Source organism: Carassius gibelio, chromosome B11 (assembly GCF_023724105.1).
Source record: "Carassius gibelio isolate Cgi1373 ecotype wild population from Czech Republic chromosome B11, carGib1.2-hapl.c, whole genome shotgun sequence".
Lineage (NCBI taxonomy): Eukaryota > Metazoa > Chordata > Actinopteri > Cypriniformes > Cyprinidae > Carassius > Carassius gibelio.
In genome coordinates, this window is record NC_068406.1 from 20,866,325 (window position 1) to 20,891,682 (window position 25,358).

At 37.6% G+C, this 25,358-nt stretch overlaps 1 protein-coding gene across 3 annotated transcripts in view; it reads right to left on the bottom strand.

Moving 5' to 3' along the window:
• nlgn1 (neuroligin 1) overlaps positions 1–25,358 on the bottom strand; it is a 258,323-nt gene that overhangs the window by 171,784 nt on the left and 61,181 nt on the right. For 2 of the 3 annotated variants that reach the window (XM_052568856.1, XM_052568858.1), the window contains 2 exons: positions 3,665–4,479; positions 3,119–3,178 (listed from right to left, as the gene is read on the bottom strand). In XM_052568856.1, the coding sequence (XP_052424816.1) occupies positions 3,119–3,178; positions 3,665–4,160 (556 nt within the window). In that variant the 5' untranslated portion in view covers positions 4,161–4,479. Of the gene's footprint in view, positions 1–3,118; positions 3,179–3,664; positions 4,480–20,037; positions 20,408–25,358 lie in introns of those variants that run through there. The other variant, XM_052568857.1, reaches the window with a different exon arrangement.

Consider the following 25,358-nt stretch of genomic DNA (forward strand, 5'->3'; position numbering starts at 1 on the left):
CAACCACAATACCCTACCATAACTGTGGTAAGACTCGTTTCAACAAGCACCACTCAAAATTTCTTCTGAAAATGTACAAATGTAGTTAATATTCCATACATAAAGAAAAATACAAAGAAATGTAAATGCTTCCTGCACGTATACAAGATACACTGACATTTTTATCTAAAATCATCACTTAAACAACACTATTTCCAAAGCCCCAGGGTTCCAGTATACCATGATAATATATACCTGTATGATGAATAATGTTCCTATAAAAGACTTTGAAAACTACATTATTACCAGGACATTTCTCAACAGACTGACTTTCAGAGCATTGCATATCCCACCGAGCAAGATGTGATTCGAGTCACAGCGAGTTACAGAGAAGCCCAGGTTATTCTGATCACCCCATGTATGTATGATTCCAATCTGATTTCCTTTGAGAGTCGGACAACCCTGAACCAGAGGAATCCTGTTGCTCTGTCACACCGCGGCTCTTTCCACCCACGCTCCGCCATCTACTGCAAGCCTCCAAAACAAGTGTGACAAACCTCTTACTTACAGACACAAACTCAGCCTCGCTTTCTCACACCTCTAACTCTACGCCCTGCCAAGATGATCAAGTTTTTCCCCGAGTTTCTGCAAGCACCACCCCCGGCCTCAATACAAACAGACGTCTGCGCTCATCTACACCCTCACGTCTAACCCTGGCTCCTCCGCGCGCCATTCACCCAGCCAAGACGGAGCGAATTTCATTTTACAGACCATCTCAAGGGAGGAGGCAGAAACTGAGAGGGAAATGTGGAGAGCGAAGCAGTGGTGCTGCAAATCCATTCCTGTCTTAGCGTGCTGCCAGCATCTCACGTCCCTTAGGACTACTGTCAACCATTGCAAAACTGGGACAGGAAGAGCGAGAGAGCTTATTGATGGTCACTCAATTCTGGTGACACAGCTAAACAGCATCAGACGGTGTCACACTAGAAATGAAAACCAACACTATTAAATTTTCATTAAAGGAAGCACCTGTTACAAGCTCTGAATTAATTTTTAATGGCTTGCCGGGGCTTAATCAGTTGTCTTTTTTCAACAAAGATTTTGATTTACGCATCAGTCTGCTAACTTTAAAAATTAAGCTTCCAAATGTGGGTTTTTGCAGCAATGCCACGAAAGAACCACTTTTGGCTCCTCAATTAACTTTTCAGTAAAGAGTTCCTAGAAGAACCACTAATTGCTTAGTTTAAAGAGCATTTTAATAATTCAAACCTTTTCCTGTGTGGATGTTAAAGGTTCTTAAATGGAACTATGTTTGCCAATAAACAAACTTTAAAAAGGTTGTCCTTGACAGTAACATGCTAAAGTCAGTAATGCCGCTGCAACCGCTCATGTTGTTTCAAGCGAGTTAATTACATAAAGATATCAAGACAACACTACGCTGCTAAAAACCATTAAACACTGCTCTTATCTAGAAGTGTAAATGCAATTAGGCTTTTGAAATCAAAGGTTTCTATTTAATTAATTGAAGGTAGATGTCTAAATTTCAAATCCAATTAAAGCATAAAGCTTGAGGTCCAAAAATGAAATCTCTTCATTGTATTTCCCCTTATTAGAAAGCACAAAACACACATTTTCCAAAACAGCATGGGGAGCCTAAATTAAAATGAGAATTTGTTTGCATCATCATTGACAATTATTTCATAACTTGAACGTAAGATGGCTCTAACTGCACATAAACCATTAAACAAGACGTGAATTAAGTGTGATATGCTAAGAAAAGAGAAGGGCTTTTACATAATTTACCTAGAAATTTTCAATTTTGAGCAATTTCCTCACTCACGCCTCTCAAAGCCACTCTAATGGTGCAATTTCATTTAAATGCCTCCATTTTTTTAGGCACGAGAGACAACTGTTCTTTGCATTCAAACAATCCCACAGTTGTGATGGTGGGACTTATTATACAGCATGCTGGAAACATGGCTTCAACTGCAAACATTAGAAATGTCATAATGGCAGCAAATTCAAAACTGTTTCTGCATTGTGGACTAAACATTCATGATAAACCCAGAGTAAGATGCTATCTGTGTCCTCACTGGCCTTCACCAACTAAGATCTTTGAAAGGCATGAAGTCTCTCACAGACTGAATTTTTTATGGACATTTTTAAGCCAATTGGATTTGATTTAGATTTGTGCTGATAATTAGTTTCCCACCCAGCAAGTGACCTCCAACATCAAAATGTGCAAAGGTTAACAAAACACTTTTGAATCAACATTGAAGTTTGAGCAAGATCTGAAAATTATTATGAAATTATGTTAGAATTTCAATGTTGATTTGTGAAATCAAAACAAAATCCAAAAGTGATTCGACCTTGATCGATGACATTGATTCATCTGTAAATAACCATTAAAATGACAAATGGGTCACATAAAAGGGACAGTTTACCCAAATATTTTAATTCCATCATTTACTCTCATGTTATTCCAAATCTGGTTGGTGGTTTTGGACCTCACTGACTTTCAATGTACGGGCCAAAAAGTTCAAACATCTGTTGTTTTCCACAACATAAAAAAAAAAAAAAAAAAAATCACAGTTGTGGAACAACATAAGGAACAGTAAATTATTATTTAAAATTGTATTTTTGGGTGAACAATCCCTTTAACCGCTGTATGGTAAATAGAACTTTTCAAGGAAAATATATTTAATTTATTCAGTCATCAATTATTTTGTGATGTCAGACCAGCAGAAGTTGGGACAGTGTTGTCCAGCTGAAACATTTTATGATCATTCTTGTCGCCTGGAAGGCCGAATTAACGGGACATTTTATATAAGGCGATCTGTCACCAAACCCCATGCTCGGAGGGTAAGGCAGTGGAGCTAGAGACATTATCTTGATGAAGCTATGAACAATGCAGCCAGTGTAAACCAATGAAAACCAGATAGCATCTTTTTTAATTGAGATTAGACTCTTCAAGTTCTACATGTGCCCATCTGATTTAAGAGATGGCTCGGTGGTCTTCGTGGTGGGAATCAATTATGGCTTCTTCTCTGATATGCGACCTCAGAGAGTCGAGTGTTGTAGAGAAGGGGAGGAGATCTTCACCTGTTCTCTTTTGGGATTCATGTCGGTGGATACATACCTCCTTTTCTACAAATTTTCTTGCCGGGTTTTCTGGCACATTCCTTGGATATTCTTTTTACTGCAAAATGAATAGAAGACTAAAAAATAACATGGGAGTCCATTACGGACATCAGGAGCATGCAACAGCACAACTTGACTGAAAGAGGAAGAGAAGAGTTTAACAAATTCTCTGACCTAAATCATTATCATCATCATGAGTACTGCATAAAAATATCCCCTCTTTATGGATTATTTATGGGCCATTTACACTAGTGTGTGTTTGTCTAACAAATTAAAGAGAGGGGAAAGAAATCCAGCCACCTAAAATGGACGTGCTGCAGCACACAGAAAGATTTGCATGTGCAAGGGATGGTGGGAAGGTTAGGACACATGTACAGCCTCACTCACTCACGCACACTTACACATTAATCAGCGGCATGCATTGGGCATGCAGAGATCATGCAATTTTTTTTTTTTCTCCGCTGCACTCACTACACTCTGCACAAAGGAAACTGACACAGTGAAATGACAAAGACAGGTCCGTCCTGCCCACACATAAACTCACCATCCTCCGTTGGCACGTATATGTTTAAGAATAAGCAGTCTTCGCTCTGGTCCTGTACGTAGGATGACACAACTTCAATGCCATTGGTGAACCAAACCGGCAGCATAACGTCCGGTAGCCTGCCCTCCAGCAGGGTTTGGGGACAAACGGGGCTAAACTGAGTTGCGTTACGAATATCTGACCATGAAATAGGTGGCTCGGGCGGCTGGAAGCGCCTTTCGCCTGTTGGAGGTGCTGCATAGGGGACACCCAGGAACTGGATGACGGGCCCAAGGATCTCATTGTTGAGTTCTTTTTTGAATCCCCGCAGTTTGCCATAAGTTGTAGTGACAACGGGGTCCGTTTCATCTAGTTTTTGCGAGGCAGCCAGCTGGGCGTGCAGGGTCACGCCTAATATCCAACACAAGAATGGGAGATCCAGGCTAGCGCTGAGGCCTAGCCGCGGACACATGGACCGCCAGATGCCGCCCAGGCGGTTTGGTTGTTGAAAGGGCATGTTCAATCCTCTTCACTCTAGTCCCGCTACTAGTTTATATCCACCTGCACGAAAGAAAGGATCAAACCCAAGATGCCAGACGTTTCGAGAGTGAAGCTGTCAAAAATCTCAAAGCCTCTTTGCGTGGCAAGTATTCCCACATGGACTTAAACACGTATCCAAGCAACATCTTCATCAAGAAGCAGCTATTCGTCAGGTCCCATTCTATTGACAACGTAGCTTTCCATCTTGGCTACGTGCGGGTGTCAGGGGTGGGGGAGGCATTTGCAGCAGGTTGCCCACAGATAAATCAAGCCTGGTGTAGTGGTTGGTCTATATCCTGTTGGAAATAAAATAAAATAAAAATTAGTGGTGAGGCAGAGGAAAATGGTGCTTTATTGGCGTCTGTGATCTTGTGTGCCTGCGATCAAGCAGAATGTTCTAGGATCACAGCTCACCGGCATGACACAGCATCTATCACACAGACCCATTGAGACAGTTAAGCCGTGTCTCGGCCAACGGCAAATCAAATACTTCTCCAATACACTCAAAGGCTGAAGTGCTTATATAATAAAGCAGTACTTAAGACACAGTATTGAAACTCTTTTTGTCAGGGGGCATTCTGGGGTCTAACACGGATGTCATAAAAGGTAAAACATCTTCAAATATCGCAAATTATTCCGTTTTTGGGAGTCTCACCACATATTTTATAATCTGTGGTTGCGTATTCATAGAAAAAAAAAATCATGCTTCATAGAATATCTTTTTTTTTGTTGTTGCTTTTTTTGTTGTTGTTTTTGTTGTTGCTAGATTTAAATATGTAAAAAAAAATAAGGAAATATTATGACAGACTACTCAATATATATTTCTCATTTTCTCTGAAACTTTTGACTTAAACTTTCATATATTAAAAAACTTTATCATGCAGTGCAAATGCCCCAATTGACCCAGCAGTTTAAACCAAGTAATCAACAAAATGGCATGTCGTTTGTTGTAATCATGCCTTGTTTGGACAAAATCTCTTCATTCCCATTACTGCAAATCCAAGTCTTACGCAAAAACAGCACCACAAACCATCCACCGATCTGTGACAACCTTGCAAATGTGCAATAACTATATTTGGATCCCCCCAGAACACAAGTCTTAATAAGGAATAGAAGTTCATTTATAACTGTTGGTGAGTCTTCCCCAGTGGACAATGTGACGGGCAGATTCAGAACAGACTTTCGCTCCACACGGTAAATGAGAAAAGCACCTCTGCTTCCACTGCTCTACAATAGGGTTTATGTTCCACTATAAAGGGGCATTTGTCTTGAGCATTACTGTACCACCACACACAGCCTCCCCTGCCCACTACCCTCCAACAACCAGATCATTCATGATGACTAGCCCTGGAAGTGTCAGCAGATCCGGACTGAGGGCCACACAGCCAGACAGGGAGCAGACAAGGCTGAACGGAAATGCACCAGCTGACCTTTCTTCTACCCCCATATAATGGCTTCCACAGACAATGCTTAAAGAGCCACCTTTCCATCTGATTGAAATATGTGGCCCTGAGATCTAATCTACTTTAATAAAATAAGACAAATTTCAATAATAACATTGCCATTTTGGATATTTTTTTTTATTATTATATTTTTATGGTGAAACAAGAACCACCAACATTTTATTAAATTCAAAAGGTTTTTGAACAAACCACAGTAGTGGTTTTAAAGGTAGGGATATAACAAAAAAATAAATAGACAACCTACAACTTTTACAACTCAATTAGTAATGCCTCACTGTTTTACTTTTATACTTAATATAAAATATTAAAGTTTGAAATATTAGAATTTATCAAATATCAAATTGAAAAAAATGTATGTGCTATTCCTATTTGTCTATTTTGTTCGTTTGTAAAAAATATGGTTAATTATATACAATTCATTGATGGATGGATGGATTATACAATATATGTTATTTATAATCTCAGACTAGTAAATGTATTATCATTACCGAAATAACTAACCTCATTTCCGAAACCTACTAACCATTACCACAATAGATGTTAATTAGAAAAATAGAACTTTGATTTTAAATGCATGTGCAGAATCTACAAATTATGTTCTTTCGGGTTTGTCACATCTCTTTAAAAATATTCAAATATAACAAAACAATAGTTGTAAATTGTGGAAGGTGTTATGGTAATGAGAGAAGTCAATCAAAAAATATTTCAGAATTATGTTCAAAAAGGTGTTAAATGGTAAGTAAAAGTTTTAAAATTAATGTTCCCAAATTCTCTAGACTTTGTTGCTACTGTCTGGAAAAAAAGAAGTTAATTTAAGCATTAGTAAAATTTTCATTGCGTGAGAATCACATATATCTACATATTTCTTAATATATTTAATATAAGCATTAACATGTTATTATATTTGCAAATTAGTAAGCATTAATATCAAACTTCTATACAAGTATATATAATTCAGAATACAAAAATGCTAAGCTGCCATACAATCTTGAATATTTGTTTGTACACTGTATATGCAAGTTCGGTCTTACAGACAAACAATGCCTAAAACTAGCCTCATTCTGCAAAACCGAATAGGTTTGCTGAAGTGTTTTATTTTATCCATGATTAGTCAATCTCACTATGGACCAGTTGACATTTCTACTCCCCTCACTTCATATTTCAAAACAAATTGCTCCTATTGACGGTAGCCTATCAATGAAAGGCTTCAAAAAGATGCAAAACAGTCTGCTGCATCGCATAATTAGGCAAACAGATAAACAGAGATGCATAATGTGAAATCCACTGCATTGATTGTATACCATAGTCTTAATGGGCCTATAAAATCTGGATTTGTACAACAGAGTGATGAGACAAAACCGCTTCAACACCACTGCAAATTTTTTTGGAGTACATTTTACAAGAAAACACTACAGTATGTCAGTTATCTTTTTCTTCAAAATTTCACAATTAATTACCTTTTTTGCCATTAATTGTGAAATTTACTAGCGTTTACTTAAATGCAAAGTGATTATTCACCATATATTTTAGTCTTTATATAAGCCTATATATTGGCAATTGTTCATAATGAGATCGGTTTGGCTCAGAAGATGGGGAACTGACTTCTGAATCCTTTGAGACAGTATGTAACAATCTCTGTCAGGATCTTAACACAGTGTTCCCTTGCAGACAAATAGAGAATCCACAGCACAGAGACTGTAAATCTCCATAGAATTACACATAATCTAAATTTCCTTTCCAACCATCCTTATGCCTTTGCCTGTTCTCTTATAGGTACATTTACTCATTCTGAAGGCCTGGTACACTAATGACATCATCCTCCATCCTCTTACACCAGTTTTGATAGATATAAACTGCTGCATGAAGATATGCAAATATCTTTTACTGAATACCTCTTCCAAAGAATTGAGGACACATTTTCCGCATGGTCAAACGTAAATGCAAAAACTTCTCGCTTTGGAATACATTAATCTAGATCTTTTACTTCCATCATTTAAAACCCTACCACAAATATCTAGTGAAAGATTTTGCGGTCTTTCTTTTCGAATAAATGGCACTTTTTTCATTTTCTGTTATATAAACCCGAAGCATTCATACGTTTTTTTTTTTTTTTTTTTTTTCCTGTGGGTCTGATATCTTTGTCTCAATGCTTTGGCTGTGTTTTCTCTTAAAGTTGTTTTAAGTGTGTTTTGTCATTTCTTTCTGCTTGAAGTGCTTATCTTGTAGCTCCTGCTGTGAGTTGTCCTGTTAAAGACCGGGAGCTGTTAAACCCAGGAATCTCAGTGAATCTCAGTTGAGACTCAAGCGCACCTATAATAATAGAGCCTTCCCAAATATGTTCATGTATAGCATTCAAATCACTGACAGCAGTAGAAAAACTCAACTAAAAAATAAGAATAACAACTTCTCAAACTGATCAAAAGGGACAAAATGAAATATGCAATGTTACAAAAGGTTTCTATTTTTAATTAGTGCTGTTCTTTTGAACTTTCTATTCATCAAAGAATCATGAAAAAAAAAAATGTACCATCACAGTTTCCATAAAAGCATAAAGCAACTGTTCATACAGTATGCAACAATATTCCATTTTAGTCAAAGCACAAATCTACTTTCCCCCGAAGGTTCTCAACAATATTCTTATTCTCAACTTCCAACATACTGGCATCTGAGGATAATAGAGTACAGTTCAAAGCGCAAAACAAATGGCTGATTATTTTTAAGTGAATGCCGTCAGATGTTGTGCACACAGGCCAGAACAGTGAGTTACTGCAGCAGTCAGTCAAATCTGCGGCCATTTCATCAGCGTTTGCTTAAGGCCAGCACACGCTCACACTCACCTTAATGATCTCATCTCAACCGCAATAAGACTTTGGGAGAAATTTATAGGCCAAAGTGTATATGATTATGTGTGAATGTGCTTAGCTTGCAGGTCAGGGTGGTGGTAGAGGCGAGTTTGGGGAACCTTAGGTCTGATTAAGACCCTGAGTTTATTAGATCTGCTTTCAAAGACTCATTAAAAATTACTCATCATTTACATGACGGAGCAATCCATCATATCATCAGTCTAGTCAGTAATGCCACTCACACATCATTGGAAAGTGGTACAACAAAGTGACAGTTGACATCAGTTATTTTTTCAACACTTGCATGCTAGATAAAGGGCATAGGTAATTAAAAATCTGCAAAGATTAAAGGAGTAATTCATCCATCCAAAAATACAAAAAATTTCTATCATTATTTGCTCAACTAGTCACTCCAAAACCATATGCTGTTATTTTTTTCTGCAAAACACAAAGACTAATTTCCAAACTGTCTTTGCAATGACCTTTTTTCCTCACTTCACTTGTTCAAGCTTCTTTTTGAAGTGAAATACCTGCACTTCAAAATCTACTTTCAGATATTCACACAATTTTATGGCAGTCTAAAACCAAAGGGATAATTCTTTAAAAAATGAGACTGCTGTCATTATTTACTCCCCCTCATGTCATTCCAAATGTAACTTTCTTCTGCAAAACAAAAAAGATTATATTTTGAGCAGTAAGTTTTGGAATCATTAACATTCATCGAATAAAAATATTATATATATATATTAGGGGTGTAACGGTTCACAAAATTCACGGTTCGGTTCGATACGATACACTGATGTCACGGTTCGGTTCGGTTCGATACGTTTTAGATACAGCAAAATGTAAAAACATCTCAACTTTTCAGAATGCCGCAAGCGCACCGCGGGTCATGTGACAAGAACCAACCAATCAGCTTCATCCTTTCCCGTAACAACGTTGAGAGCTCAGCCAAGATGAAGGAACAGCTGATCATAGTTGTATATGGATTGCAATTTTGAAATAAATTCAGTAGCAGAGCTACTGCAAGCGATTTTTAGAGCTGCAAATCCATTTATCCTTCGCTGAAATTTCCGCGTCTCATGGAGAGAGCACGTCATTGTTGCTTAGCAAAGACAGACGCCTCTGGAGAAAGACGCGCTTAGCGTTTTCCATGCGTTTTTAGGCACGATATGTGAACGGCCCCTAAGGCGCTCGCTCACTCAGCACGCGCTGAAGGCTCGTTGCAAAATGTCTAATGCATTTAACAGACCAGAAATATAAGATCCTAAAATAACCAACAGGTCTGGTGTTTGGGTTGGATTCCCTGTAAGCTATAGTTTCTAAATGCTGCAGGGATAGTTTGCTGCGTGCATGTTTCTCCTTTTTTTCGTCTTTTCCCAGATAGTACTGACGCATATATCCCAGATATTCCCACTGGTTTTTTTTTTTTTTTTTTTTTTTTTTTTTTTTGTAATCCCGCTGGTGTACCCTGTCATGTTGCAGATGCGACATACCGTTGTTTATTTATCCACCACTCTCTTGCCATCACCATTATAGCTTAAAGGGAATCCAAAGTGCACCCAAACACCAGACCTGTTGGTTATTGGAGGATCTTCTCATTTCTAGTCTGTTAAACGCATTGGCTATTTTGCAACGAGCCTTCAGCGTGTACTGAGTGAGCGAGCGCCTGCTGAGTAGCCTAACATAAACATATAAGATGGTGTTTTTTTCTTCTTCGGGAGTGTCAGGGGCGTTGCCCGTTACGTTGTTTGGGTTATTGGGCTACCTTGTTGAACGCATATCATTATATTTCTTTCTCTCTCTTTTTTTTTTTTTTTCAAATATAATTAATTACTCCAACGAACCGTTCGGTATACATAATGCGTACCGCGTACCGAACCGAAAGCGTCGTACCGAACGGTTCAATACGAATACGCGTATCGTTACACCCCTAATATATATATATATATATATATATATATATATATATATATATATATATATTTCAGCATATCTTATATTATGCCGCACTGAAGAAAGTAAGTCACAGAGGTTTGATATTACATAGTTGAGTTAATTACAGAAGAATTGTCATTTCTTGGTGAACTACTTTTAGATATGCACACAATCTTATGGCTGTCTAGAGATAGCTCACCCAAAATACAAAATTCTGAAGAATGTAGTCAACCAAACAGTTTTGATTACTGCTAATTTCCATTTTATGGACAGAAAAAGAGAGAGACATTTCTCAAAATATCTCATTTTATGCTCCACCAAAGAAATTAATATAATTTTGGAATGACATGGCGTTGAGGTAAATATTTTAGAATTTTTATTTCTGGGTAAATGACTTTTAGGGTTCTTCATACCTGTCTTGTTTGGGTTTATTGAATCTAACTCAAGTTCGTTTCCCCCATTGGTGCGGATCTTCTGGCCAGGTGTGAAGACAATCATCACACTCAGGTGAGGACCAAATAACAATACCGAGACCAAAAAGTGCAGTGTGAAAGCGAACCGCACCAAACGAACATTGCATTTAGTCCAGACCAAAGCAAGTGAACTAGCAGACTTTCCTGGTGTGAATACACTCTTAGAAAATAATAACACAAACTTTCTAAAATTAATGGCACAGCTCACCCAAAACAAGAAACATTCTGTCACATTTACTCACCCTCTTCTCATTTCTTTTGAAGAATGCAAAAGTCGTCAGAGGTTTAGAATTACATGAAGGTCAGTAAATGATGACAAAAAGAAAATCAAATCTCAAACACATTTACTCCATCCATTTTCCTCAAATATCATTTTTAAAAAACTCCATCGCCTGAGTGCTATCTTATGGTGGCCCCTGGAGGCACCCTTTGAAAATTTTAAGACTGTATAAAAAAAATTAATACAGTTTAATCTAATTTCTGTGTTATACAGAACAACAAACATGTGGTGAGTAAATAATTAATTTTTATTTTCAAGTGTCATCTTGTTTTAAGATTCTGATGACACTATGTAAAATAAATACACATTAGAGTAGCACGCAATGAGAAAACGTCCATCTCCCGAGACTGCAGTGAGCCGCATGTGAAGACGTGATGACAGAAAGCAGATGCTGCTGTGAAACGAGCAGAAATGAGAGTGGAAGACTAATTCTGGCGCCCAGAACTTCTTGTCCTCACATGACAACATGCAGTCAGCAGTCAATAGTCATCCATCGAACCGGAACAAATATAAAGCAAGACGCAGACTACTGCAGCAGAGCTGATCTTATCAGTTGATGTGTTCAATGACGACTTTAGTCACAGAAATATTTTCATGTGCACGCCAAAGCTCTCACAAAACATACACAATTAACCATAACTCATTCCCAGCACCTGTGAAAGCCAATGCTTGCAGAAATGCTGAGGTGCATGACCACAACTGGGCCTTTGCATTATTCATTACAAAGGTAAAGCTTAAGGAATATCTGCACAGCTAACACAAATATACCCACCAACTCCTTCACATATACAAACATGCCTACGCATCCCCTCTAGCGGTCATATACTGTTTATAGACAGGAAGTAGGCTTTGATGCCGCTCAGGCATCTCATAAACAGGATATCTGGTACTGGTGATCACCGCCAGGTGCATTCTAGGCAGTAATACCGATTCAACTTGCTGGGATACCATACTGCTTTGTGGCAAAATATTGTTGTGACAGTGAAGGCTGTAGTTGCGTTCCAAAAACTGTGCAAACTGAAAAGATTGGTTTGGCAGCACAGCTTGATCTCATGAGCTTAGAACAAATTTAATTTGTCCAACTGCATCCGTTTCATTTGCAACAAAGAGCTCAAAAATATGCATTGCTTGCATAGATTTCTATTAAACTACAAGAATAGGCCATATTTCTTGCTCAGATAAAATATTCACAGCCATTCAAATGTTTGGGGTTTTAATGTTTTTAGAGGAACCTCGTATGATAATCAAGGCTGCATTTATTTAATCAAAAATACAATAATATTGCGAAATTTTGTTACAATTTCCAACCTTTTCTATTTTAATATATCTATTTAATATGCAACTTATTCCGGTAATTTCAAAGCTGAATTCTCAGCACCCGCTGCTGCTCAGATACACATTCTTATTAAATGTTGAAAACAGTTCTGTTGATTAATATTTTTGTGGAAACATCGAAACATTGATTTTCAGGATTCTTTGATGAATAGAAAGTTCAAAAGAACAACATTTATTTGAAACAGATTTTTTGTAACATTTTAAATATTACTTCTGATGTATTTATCCTTGATTAATAAAAGTACAAATTTCTTACAAAAAATAAAAATATAATCCTACTGACCCCAAACGTTTGAAAGGAATTGTTGAATTTTGGTAGTGTTAAGCAAAAACAATTTTCATATAATTTGTAAACAATATTTAGTAATATTTTGGGCAATAATATCACAACATATAGATTTATTTTAAAGTGATTAAAAAATCTACAGAGAAAAAAATAATAAAACTATTTTGAAACAACAGAAAGTTTGCAGATATTAATAACATTGACCAGACTGCCATTTTGTGGTATCTGTGGTGCAAGTTCTCCGGTTTACAACTGTAATTTGTGAAAACCTTGTAAACAGCAAGAGCGCTCAGCTCTTGGTGTCTCTGAGCAAGCAGCTCCTCCCACATGCACATTTGCAAGGGCATCAGGATCATGAATCTGAATGCTGCATGTGTGGGATTAACATATGAAATATGCAGATTGCATTACATTTCGTATAATGCGTATAAAGTAGATGACCTGCTTTCCAAGCTACAGTAACAAGTCCTGGAAAACCCTCCCTTTACAGTACACAACCTAGTCAAGTGAGTGTGTGGAGAAAATGTAATTACACTTTGTTGTTATAAGCATCATAATTGGAGATTCATTAGGAAGACATTGAAATAACAAAGCCTGTAAACATGGAAGAAACAATGAATATTCTTAATATGAGGAGTGTGAAATGCAAGCTTTTGAAGAGAAATCTGCAACAAACAAAGCTCTTGACAGATTTAGCCTGATCATTGCGTGTGGGACATTTAGATCATCCCACAGAAATGTCACATTAGCCTCTGGTCAAAGAGCGTGCAGAGCATGTGGCAAAGACAAACATCAAGAAGCTTTCCACATTCAAGGCATGTGGGGAAAGAACTGATCGAGTTTTGACCTGACCTGAACCCAATCCAGGATTTATAGAAAGAAAAGAATGACGATCTTAATCAAAGGTTTCATGAAAAACCTTTAACATCTATTGAACACACACAAAATAGACAAAGCTAAAATAAACAAATGAATCTCTTTTTTTTTGACATCTCTAGGTATTAATAAAAATTGATTATTTAAATTATCCTGTTTAATATTTTAATCATCACTAAACAAGAATTTGAGAATCATGATTTGAAAAACTCAGGCAGAGCAGGTTTCATTTTGTGTGAAAACATGATGGGAGACAAACTACTCAGAGAAATGATATGAAAGAATGTATGAATTAATGAATTGTATGAATGCATAACAGGAAACCGAAAGCATTAGTTTTTTTTTTTCATTTGCTTATCGTCTTTTCACCATGTAATGTGTAATAAAGCAGTGTTTATAAACAGCTTCCAGGAACTTAATTTTTTTTAAAGTAGCTCTCAATAGAGAGCTAATGTATTTATTATGTTCGTACTGTATTGCAAAAAACTTTTGCTGCTACTGAGATGGTTATGAAAATATAAAAAACACAAAATAATGTTCTTTTTAGCAGCATCATATGACCCCTTTAAGGTCACCTAATATAAATTTGGACCAGAAAAAAATTATTAGATTTAGAATGATTCACTGAAAGGTTTTTGTGGAACCCAAAATAGTTATTTCATGGCATTGTTGCAAAACTATTTTTATTTTGAAATGATTACCAAAAGCTTTTTAGGGTGAACCAAAATGGAACTTCTCTGGCATTGTTGGGAAAACCCCTTTTGGAACCTTGGAGTGTAGAACAATTAAAGGTAACACATGCAGTATTTGTGCAAATGTAGGGTTTGTTCTTGAATTTGGCAAGCATTCGACAGCCTATGTTAAATCTTTTATCTGAAGCGAGTGTGAAAAGTAGACAGGTGTCCAAGTGTAAACACAGGCTTCAGCTGGCAGAGATGGAGGGAGAGGACACAAGGCTGCCTACCTATCACACCTTTAGAACGACAAGGCGCCCATCGATCCACACGTCCTCACACTCCACTGCCGATGGAGAGGTGGGAAGTGAAATTTTGACTGCTATAACGACAGGGGGTGGGAGCCAATTGCCTCTCAGAACTGTGTTCTTCTCTGGAACAAACGCACCAGTCCATTTAGACAGTTTAACTTTGTCTGGCACTTTCTACACTCAGAACACTCTGTGCTTGACTTCCACTGCCTTTAAGAAAATGTCTTCCCACAGAGGAAAAAAAGGCCATAATCCTAAGGGATCCAAAAAATGGCGTCCAGTTTGCACACAAACAGACAGAGAAAGGTCAAGGCTCATGGACAACGCAGAGCTAACCACTGGAGAACAGAAGAACACTTCATCCATGATGAAAGCTGCATTTTCAATGGATCAAACCAAGTGTATCCTGAAAAGGGAATCAGGGAGAGAGACATGGCAACCCAAAGCATTGTGACTAACGATTACTATCTGCTATAAAAATAAAATAAAATAACAAGCCTGTAGGAGGAACAACGTCATGAGCAGAACATTGCAAATGGATCTTCTCAGGACTGTGGTTTTTGAGAGTCTGATGTAGTGTACTTTCAATAGTCCTAAAATGTGAAGCACATTTGTTTATAGCTGTACAACATGTAACTGTGGCCCTTTAAGAAACCGGTCCCTTTAAGAATAAAGTTCTGCCATCATTATTTACTCATGCTCTTGATGTTCCAAACCCATTCTTCAGACCACAGACTAAGATAGTTTTAATGAAATAAGAGCTCTTGCTTGATGCACAAGAACCAATGAGGATCGTTCTTGCGTGTCAAGCATGTTTAAGCTTTCTTTAGCATATTTGATGTGTTCCATGTACAGTATGTGTGTTGATCAATGTTTTTATGTCAGAAGACCTGTATTAACCACTTTATTAGTTCTGGTTACTTTAGCAAAATTTTGTAAAGTGTTTACTTTTGGAACTTTCAAATGGAAAGACTGCTTCAAAAAGTTCTGCTTCATTTGAAATATCTTTATTTGTGTTTCAAAGACAATAAACATGGGTTTTGAACACAACATAAGGGTGTGTAACCATTTCAAAAGGTTGCCACATTTTTCAATGAAATGTGTCCAATAATAGGAGAGAATTACGAGATAAAGCAAGCAATAACAATTTTACAATGACTTCATAATCTTCCCGGATCTTCTACATTAAGTTCGGTTTTCCTGGACTTTCAATGGAGAGACAAAAAGCTCTCAGGTTTCATCAAAAATATGCGTTTTGAAAATAAACTAAAGTCTAAAGACGGGATTTTCATTTTTATGCGATCATTAAATTGCTCGTTACTTTTTTCATTATTAGACTTCAACGTTATGACTGCAGAAAATGTCATGTGAAATGATCTCACAGCTGTTTTTAACTAATTAATTGAACCAATCTGCACTGAATGATCGCAAGTTTACATCTACTGCATACAATGTTGGACAGATGAATGTACAGTGCGTTCACTGAATTGTGACTATGCATCAAGACATACAGTAATGAAAGGTGAACAGGCTGTAGTGGGCCTAATGCCTTCCTCTTCAAATGCACGGCAAATCCTGAACCTGACAGCACAGATACGTGAAACACACAGCATTGCGTATTCTTCAAAGGGCAACCATTGTCGTTTCCCTCCAGCTTGCTGCAAACAGCGTTGTCAGCTATGCCTAAATGATTACAGCAAAATAATAGTTTTCATGCAGTAGAAAAAAAATAAAACAAGCAAGAGACAATCAAACAAAGGCATTCGCCTGCACAACAAAAGCCGAGTAAAGAGACAACGGGTGCCATGCTCCACATTAAGGATGTATGCAGGAAGACAAATCACATTGCCTTAATCACATTTAATGGCCCACGATCAGTGAATTAATATTCCACGCGCGCCAATGTGATTGAGAGTTCAGCAGTATTTGGAAGCATCTGAGACACATCATTGTGGAATAAGATGGTCTGAACTGCTGGAATGTGCACTCCAAACTCTTTAACTACTGTACCTACTTAAAAGGAGAAATTTGGGGGTGAAAGGGTGAATAGTATTCTATTTTACTATTTTACATGCATGTTGTTCTATTTGTCCTACACGTGTCCAATAACAAAAGTGAGCAATACAAAGCTGGTCATGGAAAATCAGTTTTAAACATATTTATCAATATCTACACAAATTATATGATCAAAATACCTGACAGTCCTTTATAAATTTTACATTAAATAATTATACATTGCATTATGTAATTTATGACGAGGAGATGTTACATCATTGCTAAACATTTATTGTAACATTTGTTACCATCTGGCGTTTATTATTATCATTAAAATAATAAAAAATATGAATACATTTTAATTTGAATATTTTTTATAAACATCAGTAATCATCATGAGTCTTCATCTCATGAGAGTATAGTGTACATTCTTTAAACAAACTTTTTCTAATAAATTTCTACAGTGTACTTGTTTTCGGTGCACCTTTAAAAGTAAATGAATAAAATCTGACCAAAACACAACAGTGTGACCTGATAAGGGAAGTCGTGGCCTAGTGGTTAGAGAGTTTGACTCCTAAGTCCTAACCCTAGGGTTGTAGGTTTGAGTCTTGGGCTGGCAATACCACGACTTAGTGCCCTTGAGCAAGGCACCGAACCCCCAACTGTCCCCCGGGCGCCGCAGCATAAATGGCTGCCCACTGCTCCGGGTGTGTGTTCACAGGTTGTGTGTGTGTTCACTGCTCTGTGTGTGTGCACTTTGGATGGGTTAAATACAGAGCACAAATTCTGAGTATGGGTCACAATACTTGGCTGAATGTCACTTTACTTATAATGTCGTCACTTTATCTGCCATATACAATCTTGCTTCATCTCTTTTTAAAGAGAGGGGGAGAGAGTTCTCACTATGGTGGTGGCTTCTGTCCAAACAACTAGACTTACAATAGTAATTATGATATTCTCTAAAAAGAAGCAATTCAGTCTCAGATGATTATAAACCTCAGTGGGAAATCACAGCGTTATAATAGCAGACCTTTAATGTCCATCTTTAGGTACATAATGTATACCTTAAGAAAAAATCTAACAGGTAATTCACATGTAGATCAAGACTCAACAGACAGTAAACCAACACACCTCCAAGCTGGCTGTGGTGAAATGTAGAAACATTATGAAGACAACCACTCAGAATTCACATACACACACACTCATAATTTTCCCCTTCACCCTTTCAAACGGTGATGTACGCTCTGCCTGCTGATTATGAAGCGATCCTCATATCACATAATGAAGAGCATCAATGAAGGCAGAACAGAGCCCTGGTAATTAATCACCAATGTAACCGACAAAGGTTTAATGTCAACTCCGTAAATGGAAAGACTTTCCAACCAATCACAGAGTAAACTTTAGGCTGACATCATTAAGCATCTTGACAGCAACTAAGCTTAAAACAACTTAAACATTTGCCATCTTTACCCTGCAATAGTGGCACATCTGCATATTATAATAAAAAAAATAGTATATATATATATATATATATATATATATATATATATATATATATATATATATATATATATTATGCATATAGAAACGTGACATTAATTTGAAAAATATATATGTACAAGTGTTAAATTTGCCTATAATATACAAACTTTGTTATGATATTAACAAAGTTTAAGGCTGCACTGATGCTGCATTTCATTTAAACTGAATCAAAGCAGCCTCAGAGCCACATATTTTAGTTAGGCTTATATTGCGTCTTTATATGGAATTAAAAAAAAAAAAAAAAAAACACGTGCTCGTGTGAAGACACAAATGGGCCTTGGAGGCGGCTGCCTTCATTTATCAGAAGCCGTGAAGCAACATTAGCAGGAAGAGTCAAAGCCTCCATTATTTATGGACTGGCTCCCTCCCCTGTACACATTTGGTACCTGGTCTTCAGGCAGACAGGAGAAACTAGCCTCCACAACACGGTTGGTTTTTTGACAAAATGACCATGTATGGCAATACGGATTACATTAGTCTTATTTTTAGGGTTGTTTTTCCATATAGGCCTATGTAGTGGTAAACGACGCGCGTTTAACGTTACCTCAAGATGTTTTTAGCTTAACCGAACCAACCAAAATGCCCAGAAACCTGACAAGTTTAACGTGAAGTGCTGGTCGAGGGGAAAAAATACTAAATTGTCCGGTTTTGACGTTGGGATGTCAAAGTCATCTCGATATTTAACACAGAATGAACAGTCCGCCTAAACGGAACGAATATCATATCATTTTAAGCATATACTCAACCTCACGTTGTTCCAAACTCGTAGGACTTTCTTCCTTGGTACAGAAAAGACGATTATCTGAATCACAGCCCTCAGTCACCATTCACTTTCACAGCATGAAGAAAAGACGCAATGAAAGTGAATGGCGACTTAGACTGTCATCATGACTGAAACTCTATTTCGCGTTTAACGGGGGGAAAAAAGTCCTACGTATTTGGTACATCATGAAGGAGAGTAAATTATTATATATTATCCTTTTTAGGTGAATTATTAATCTTTTAAAATGTATAAATATTTTTAAGCCAAAAAAGCAGCAAACATCTAAGCGTCGAAAGAGGATTATTTTTTATTTATTATTTTTTTACGAATGCAATCGCGTCGACCATGAATATCAAGTTTGCTTGATCATCACGCCGGCATTTCTATCACTACGCCATATGAAATCCACACAAGTTGCCCACTGACAGCACCATCCACTCTCGACCGTCCAGCATTAATGCAAAATGATAGGACTCAAAAATGCCATTCCGTCACTCTGTATGATATGCCTCGAAAGGAAAAAAGCAATCCCAGTTAAGCGATGCACAACACAGACGTCAAAGCTGTCTCGAGTCAGAGCTTCCTTCAAGACCTCGATCAGTCAGTTAATATGATCTCGACTAATTTGTCGGATTAATTATAATTAAGGGGGGTAAAATAAGAATCACCTCAATCAAAACAGAATCATTCTCATTCAAGTTGAGGGGTGAGCACATTAGTGTACACTTTAAATACATCTGACTCTTGATGATGGATCTTTAAGGCTTGCAGATTCTATTAAATGCTTATTTAAGTTACAGCACGTCACATCTCAGTTTATTTCTTTCCCATGTTCTCGGCGACTCTATTAAAGGCAACGCTCAAAGCTCATTTTCTGGACATTTTCACATTTAGAGCAATTTCATTTAAGCCATGGAGTCCAGTCAAATGCACAAGTTTACTGTGCTAATGTCGTATTTTCGCTCTTCTTTCCTGTTACAGTTTAAATGATACAATGAACAAAACACGACAGTCTCGTTTACAAACAAACAACGCAAGAAGCTCGCGAGATAGATAAAATGATCCACATAATTACCATGAAGCTGTTTCCAATACTCTTTGCCATTTCCTACATTTCCAGAGTGTGTCTCCCACTAATGATGGCAGGAGGAGGGAAAAATACAATCCAAACGAAGGAAAAGCTCAAGCAAGAAACATTTGTGACAGCGACACGATTCTGTCCAACTAATTCGCAGAGTAAAACAGCATACGATTTCCCTAATGCAGTTTTAAGACTGATGTTAATCCACAATCCGTCGTCTCATCAGAAAAAAAGCACATCCCGGTGCAGTTCTTTAGGTGTCGCAATGAAGCTAAAAGACTAGAGATGGGGTTTTTTTTACCCTCGTTCCTCACGGATGTGGGTTCGCGGGTTGATAAAATGCCGATATCTCCACTTGCCGTTAGTACGGAGAGGAGCTGAATGGGAGAGCGCCCCAAAAGTGGAGCAAAGACGCCCCTTGCGGCTGCGAAAGGAACTGCAACGCTCTTGCTAGGGATATTTTTAAAGGGACATTGAAAATCCTTCCCAAGTGCATCTGTTGAAAAACCATGATGGCAGTTTGGTCTCATAGGTAACTTGTGATTTTGATCTATTATAATATTACTGAGAAGAATGCTGACCATGAGATGCTCAGGTGAAATATCTATCAAGAGACTACGCTGTGAGATAACTATAACAGAAAAAAAAGTCTTGTAACTTTTTAATTAGAAATGTAATACCAGAAATACCAGAAATTTAAGAATCAGCTGATTCAGATGACGCCATTTTGTCATTTAGCATCTGTTTGCATGATCACAGATCAAATTATTAGACAGGCACCCAATTATATTTCCCTTTGAAATTTATTTTGCTTTTTACCCAATGGCCAAACGACTCAGATTTCACCCCTGTAACTCATTTCTAATTGGTTAAACTGATAGTTTTACAACTTACTCTTACAACACTCTATGGTCTCTCCTACTCACATAAATGGGATTTTACTAATGGGTCTCTTGGGAATATGTCAGTGTTTCAGCAGACAGGTCTATGTCTATATCGTAATAGACAACTGACCCTCCCTTGCAGTGTAATGAAACCCTATAAGCAAGCACTTACTTGAAAGTCCCCTTGAGAGCCTACTCTGAAAGACTCCTTTTGATCTATCCCCATCTCTCATAAGGCAAACAATCTTGAAAAATAAATAAAATATAACAATTTGAATAATTTTACAATAAAAAATGCATCACCATATCATAATTTAATTTTCAGAGACCAGATTTCCTCTATTTATCAGCTTTGCTTGACATAACTTTCAACTTTAGTTCTGTCTTACGGCGGGAAACCAAACAAATACTTTTTTCTAAACTCATGAAAACTTAAGGTTCACGCTCATATCCAATGAAAAATGTTTTAGAGTTTCACATTTAATATTCTCTTTCCTAGTTTGTGCAGCAACATTTTACATTTAATCACTCTAGACCTCGTCGAAAACACACTTGAAACATTTTGTGATGCAATCTGACAACAGTGCAGCTGCTGTATTAAGAATATAAGTGACCGTGCGCCCGTGCTGTGGGATGTGTCTCCAGTAGGAAGACCCCAACTATCCAAATCGTGCGATTGCAGCGTCACAGCTGGGCAGGCTCCACACATGCCACAGCATGCTCTGAATCACTTGATCAGAGGCAATGTACTGCACTAATGTCCTCAATATCCCTTTGAGGGAGTTAAATATAAAATTGATGCCGCCGTCATGAACAATTCAGTCCGCCAGTTGAAAAGTCTCCCTGGGACCCCAAAGCATTCCAGTGGCTGTAAGCATTTTTAATGGGCAATCTTTTATTTAGTGCCTGATTAGAAATCCTACAAAATAATTTACATTTATTTTATTTATTTTTGTCAGAAACAAATTCCTTTATTCAGCAAAGAGGCGTTAAATAGACCAGAAGTGGCATATATTTTTTACATTGCTTCAATATATATATAATTTTTTTTATATAATTTATTTTCAAACAGAGAGCTCGTTTGGTTTTTGAGAGACGGAGAAATGCAGAGACGGCAACACGGCTATTTAATTGGCAATCGCGCTGTGCTTATTCATTCGTGTATCATACAATTGCCTATAAGGTTTAAATAGTAGAACGTGTATGATGTGATATTTTAGGTAATATCAGCCCTGCTCTTGCCAAGCTCTGATTTCTGCGAGATGTACGGCGTGGCAACAGCAATGCGGTGTTTGATTTGCGCTCTTTTCATTCATAAAGTTTACGTTCATTCACTTCACACACTCATTGAGTGAATTCAGAGGTTTGTGTAAAATATTGCTCTGATCCCCTGGCTCACCTATGAATCTAGTAAGCACCAGACTGTGCTCACCCTCAGCCGAATATTCGGGCAGAATTATTAGTTATCAGTTACCGTATTTTCCAGACTATAAGTCACACTTTTTTTCATAGTTTGGCTGGTCCTGCGACTTCTAGTCAGGTGCGACTTATTTATCAAAATTAATTTCACATGACCCAAGAGAAATGAACTAACAGAAAACACAACCGTCTACAGCCGCGAGAGGGCGCTCTATGCTGCTCAGTGCTCCTGTACTCTACACTGAAAACAGAGCGCCCTCTAGCGGCTGTAGACTGTAATGTTTTCTCTTGGTTCTTGGTTCTAAATAAATGCGACTTATAGTCCAGTGCGACTTATAGATGTTTTTTTCCTCATCATGACATATTTTTGGACTGATGCGACTTATACTCTGGTGCGACTTATAGTCCGAAAAATACGGTATTCATTTTTGAAGCCATTATTCGTGCCTTTCCAAATAAGGTATTCAGCTTCGGGCACACCCCTACTACATACAAAAGTATATAACCAAAGGCATGACTGAAAACTTTTATTTTTATTTTTTGTAAGGTTTTGCTAGCTAACGGCTCAGTGTATAAGCTTAGCATGCCGCTAACCCATGCCATATGCAAATGTTGACACGTTTTCTACTCCCTGAGGTCCTAGGGTAACTGAACAGGCCGGGCAAATCATTCAATTTACTGAGACACACCATATCCTGCACATCAGGAATGGGTTCCGGCCACCTACCTTATGGGAACCGCCATCTTCTGAAAGAAATGTATTCTTTGAAAAATAACTTGCAGTATCATCGTAAAAATTTTAATCTGTCACATCTTATCACATAACGACTGAAATTCTCTCTCAACGTTTCCATCTTTAATTTTAAATTCACAAAGGCAAGAATTGTCCTTGCTAATCTTGCTCCGTGTCATTCCAGCTCATATCCTTTCATAAATGTGTTAATTGACATGCTCAATTTTGCACTGGACGAGCCTTTGAATGTTTTTAATGCACTTTTCACATTAATACACTGCAGTCATTAAAAGTGGATCACTGGCTTGACCTCTGCAGTGATTCATTCCACCTACTGCAACTAAAAGCTACATTTCAACAGAAGCATGATGAAAGCTTACCACCTCAGCTTCTGATATCTGCTAAGAGCTCCAAACAATGTCAATTACAGCACTAACACTCATCAGCAGGAGGATTCAAACCCACAGACAAAAAGGCCCAATCTACAAATCTCACTTTAAAGCACATTGGCCGTAATGACACATACTATAATCAACCACCACAATTATCGTAGATGATAACTTAATGCTAACAGTCAGACCTGTCTTTCAAAAAGACATCTCTGCTGGGTTCCTGTACAGTACCAAGCGCATTAAATAGGCTTGTGAGATTTCTCTTCCATTCCTGACACTCCCATATGTTGCATTTGCTGTCACTCAAAGGCAGCCGCCGGCAAGCAAATTGTTCATTTTCCAGGCGTGATGTAGGACAAACATGCAACCAGATGTTTGGGGAGACGCAGGAAGGCTTCAGATGAGAGGCTACAGCATGCGCCGGCATTGCCCCGAGTATAGTGTGGCATGCCAGGCAGACGCTGGTGTAATAACTGATGCGCCTCTGGCGGGCTTTGAGAAGCGGCCCTGCTCCCGGCACCCAGGGGTCACTGCAGAGGCTGCCTCTCTCACTTGTGCTCGTCTACATCTTCTTCCTCCCTCTGTGAGTACACTTCCTTTCAGCAGGAGGGAGTAAAGGGGGGCAGGTTATAAATAACCATCACCACAAATTAATGGGTGCTGTGTAACCATACCTACTGCTGAGCAAAGGCTAAATGTGGTAGCTCACAGGTGGTACTGTGTATCTGCTGTAAACAGGGTTTTTATAGAATTCATTTTTTACTTCTGTTTTGTCTTTTTTCTTTTTCATTACTTTTTAGCCTACCATTGGCATATTTTTCTTTATTTTGTTTCATTTAATTTAATTTCTAATGTTGTGTTTTAAGGTTAAAAGGAAATTATCATAAACTTAACGGATAATGTCCCATCAGAAAATGATGAGTATCAGTACCAGTTTTTTTAAAAGAAGTTTCTTATGCTCACCAAGGCTGCATTTATACAGTAAAATACAGTAATATTGTGAAAAATTATTACAATATAAAATAAATGTTTTTCTATTTTAAAACATTGCAAAATATAAGACATTAATTTAATGCAAAGCTAAATTTTTATCCGGTCTTCAATGTCACGCAATCCTTTAGAAATAATTATACTATGCAGATTTGCTGCTCAAGTGACATTTCTTATTGTGAATGTTAAAAACCGTTGTGCTGCTTAATACGTTTTTTTTTTTTTGTGGAAGCCTTAATGCATTCTATCTAGATTATTTAATTAACAGAAAGTTCAAAATAAAAGCATTTATTGGAAACATTTTTCTATACATGTTAAAGTAAATCTAAAGCCCAAATTGTGTGTGTGTGTGTGTGTGTGTGTGTGTGTGTGTGTGTGTGTGTGTGTATACATATAACAAAAGAAAGTAAGAAGTAGAAAATAAATGAAAAATAATCAAACAATGAACAATGGGTTCTTGGAGATGGGCTGAACCTGTCACTCTCTAATGGGTACAGTGGATGGCAGGCCTGGGGCAAAGGCACGGTGGGTACCCAGCCTGTGTGATTAGTGAAAGGGGCAAGTTGTAATCCATTGCTGCATTAATCAAAATGATAATGCTTCCATTTGTGATTACTGCTTGCTTCCAGCACTGCATAAAGCCTGTCCTGTGTGTTTCTAGGGTTGTTTGAGGATGAATGGGGTGGGGGATGGTAGTCACCTCATAACTAAATATCCTTCCAAATCCACTTGGTGCATCAACTGCAAAAAGCTGAGAGCCATTTAAAAAAATGGTAGCTGAATATTCAGCAATCAAATCATATTGTACTTGCCGACTGAAAAACAGTGGACTCTTAGTGCTGAATGAAAGAAATCTCCTCCATTCGAACCTGCCTATTGTCTTGTCTTTTGTTGTGT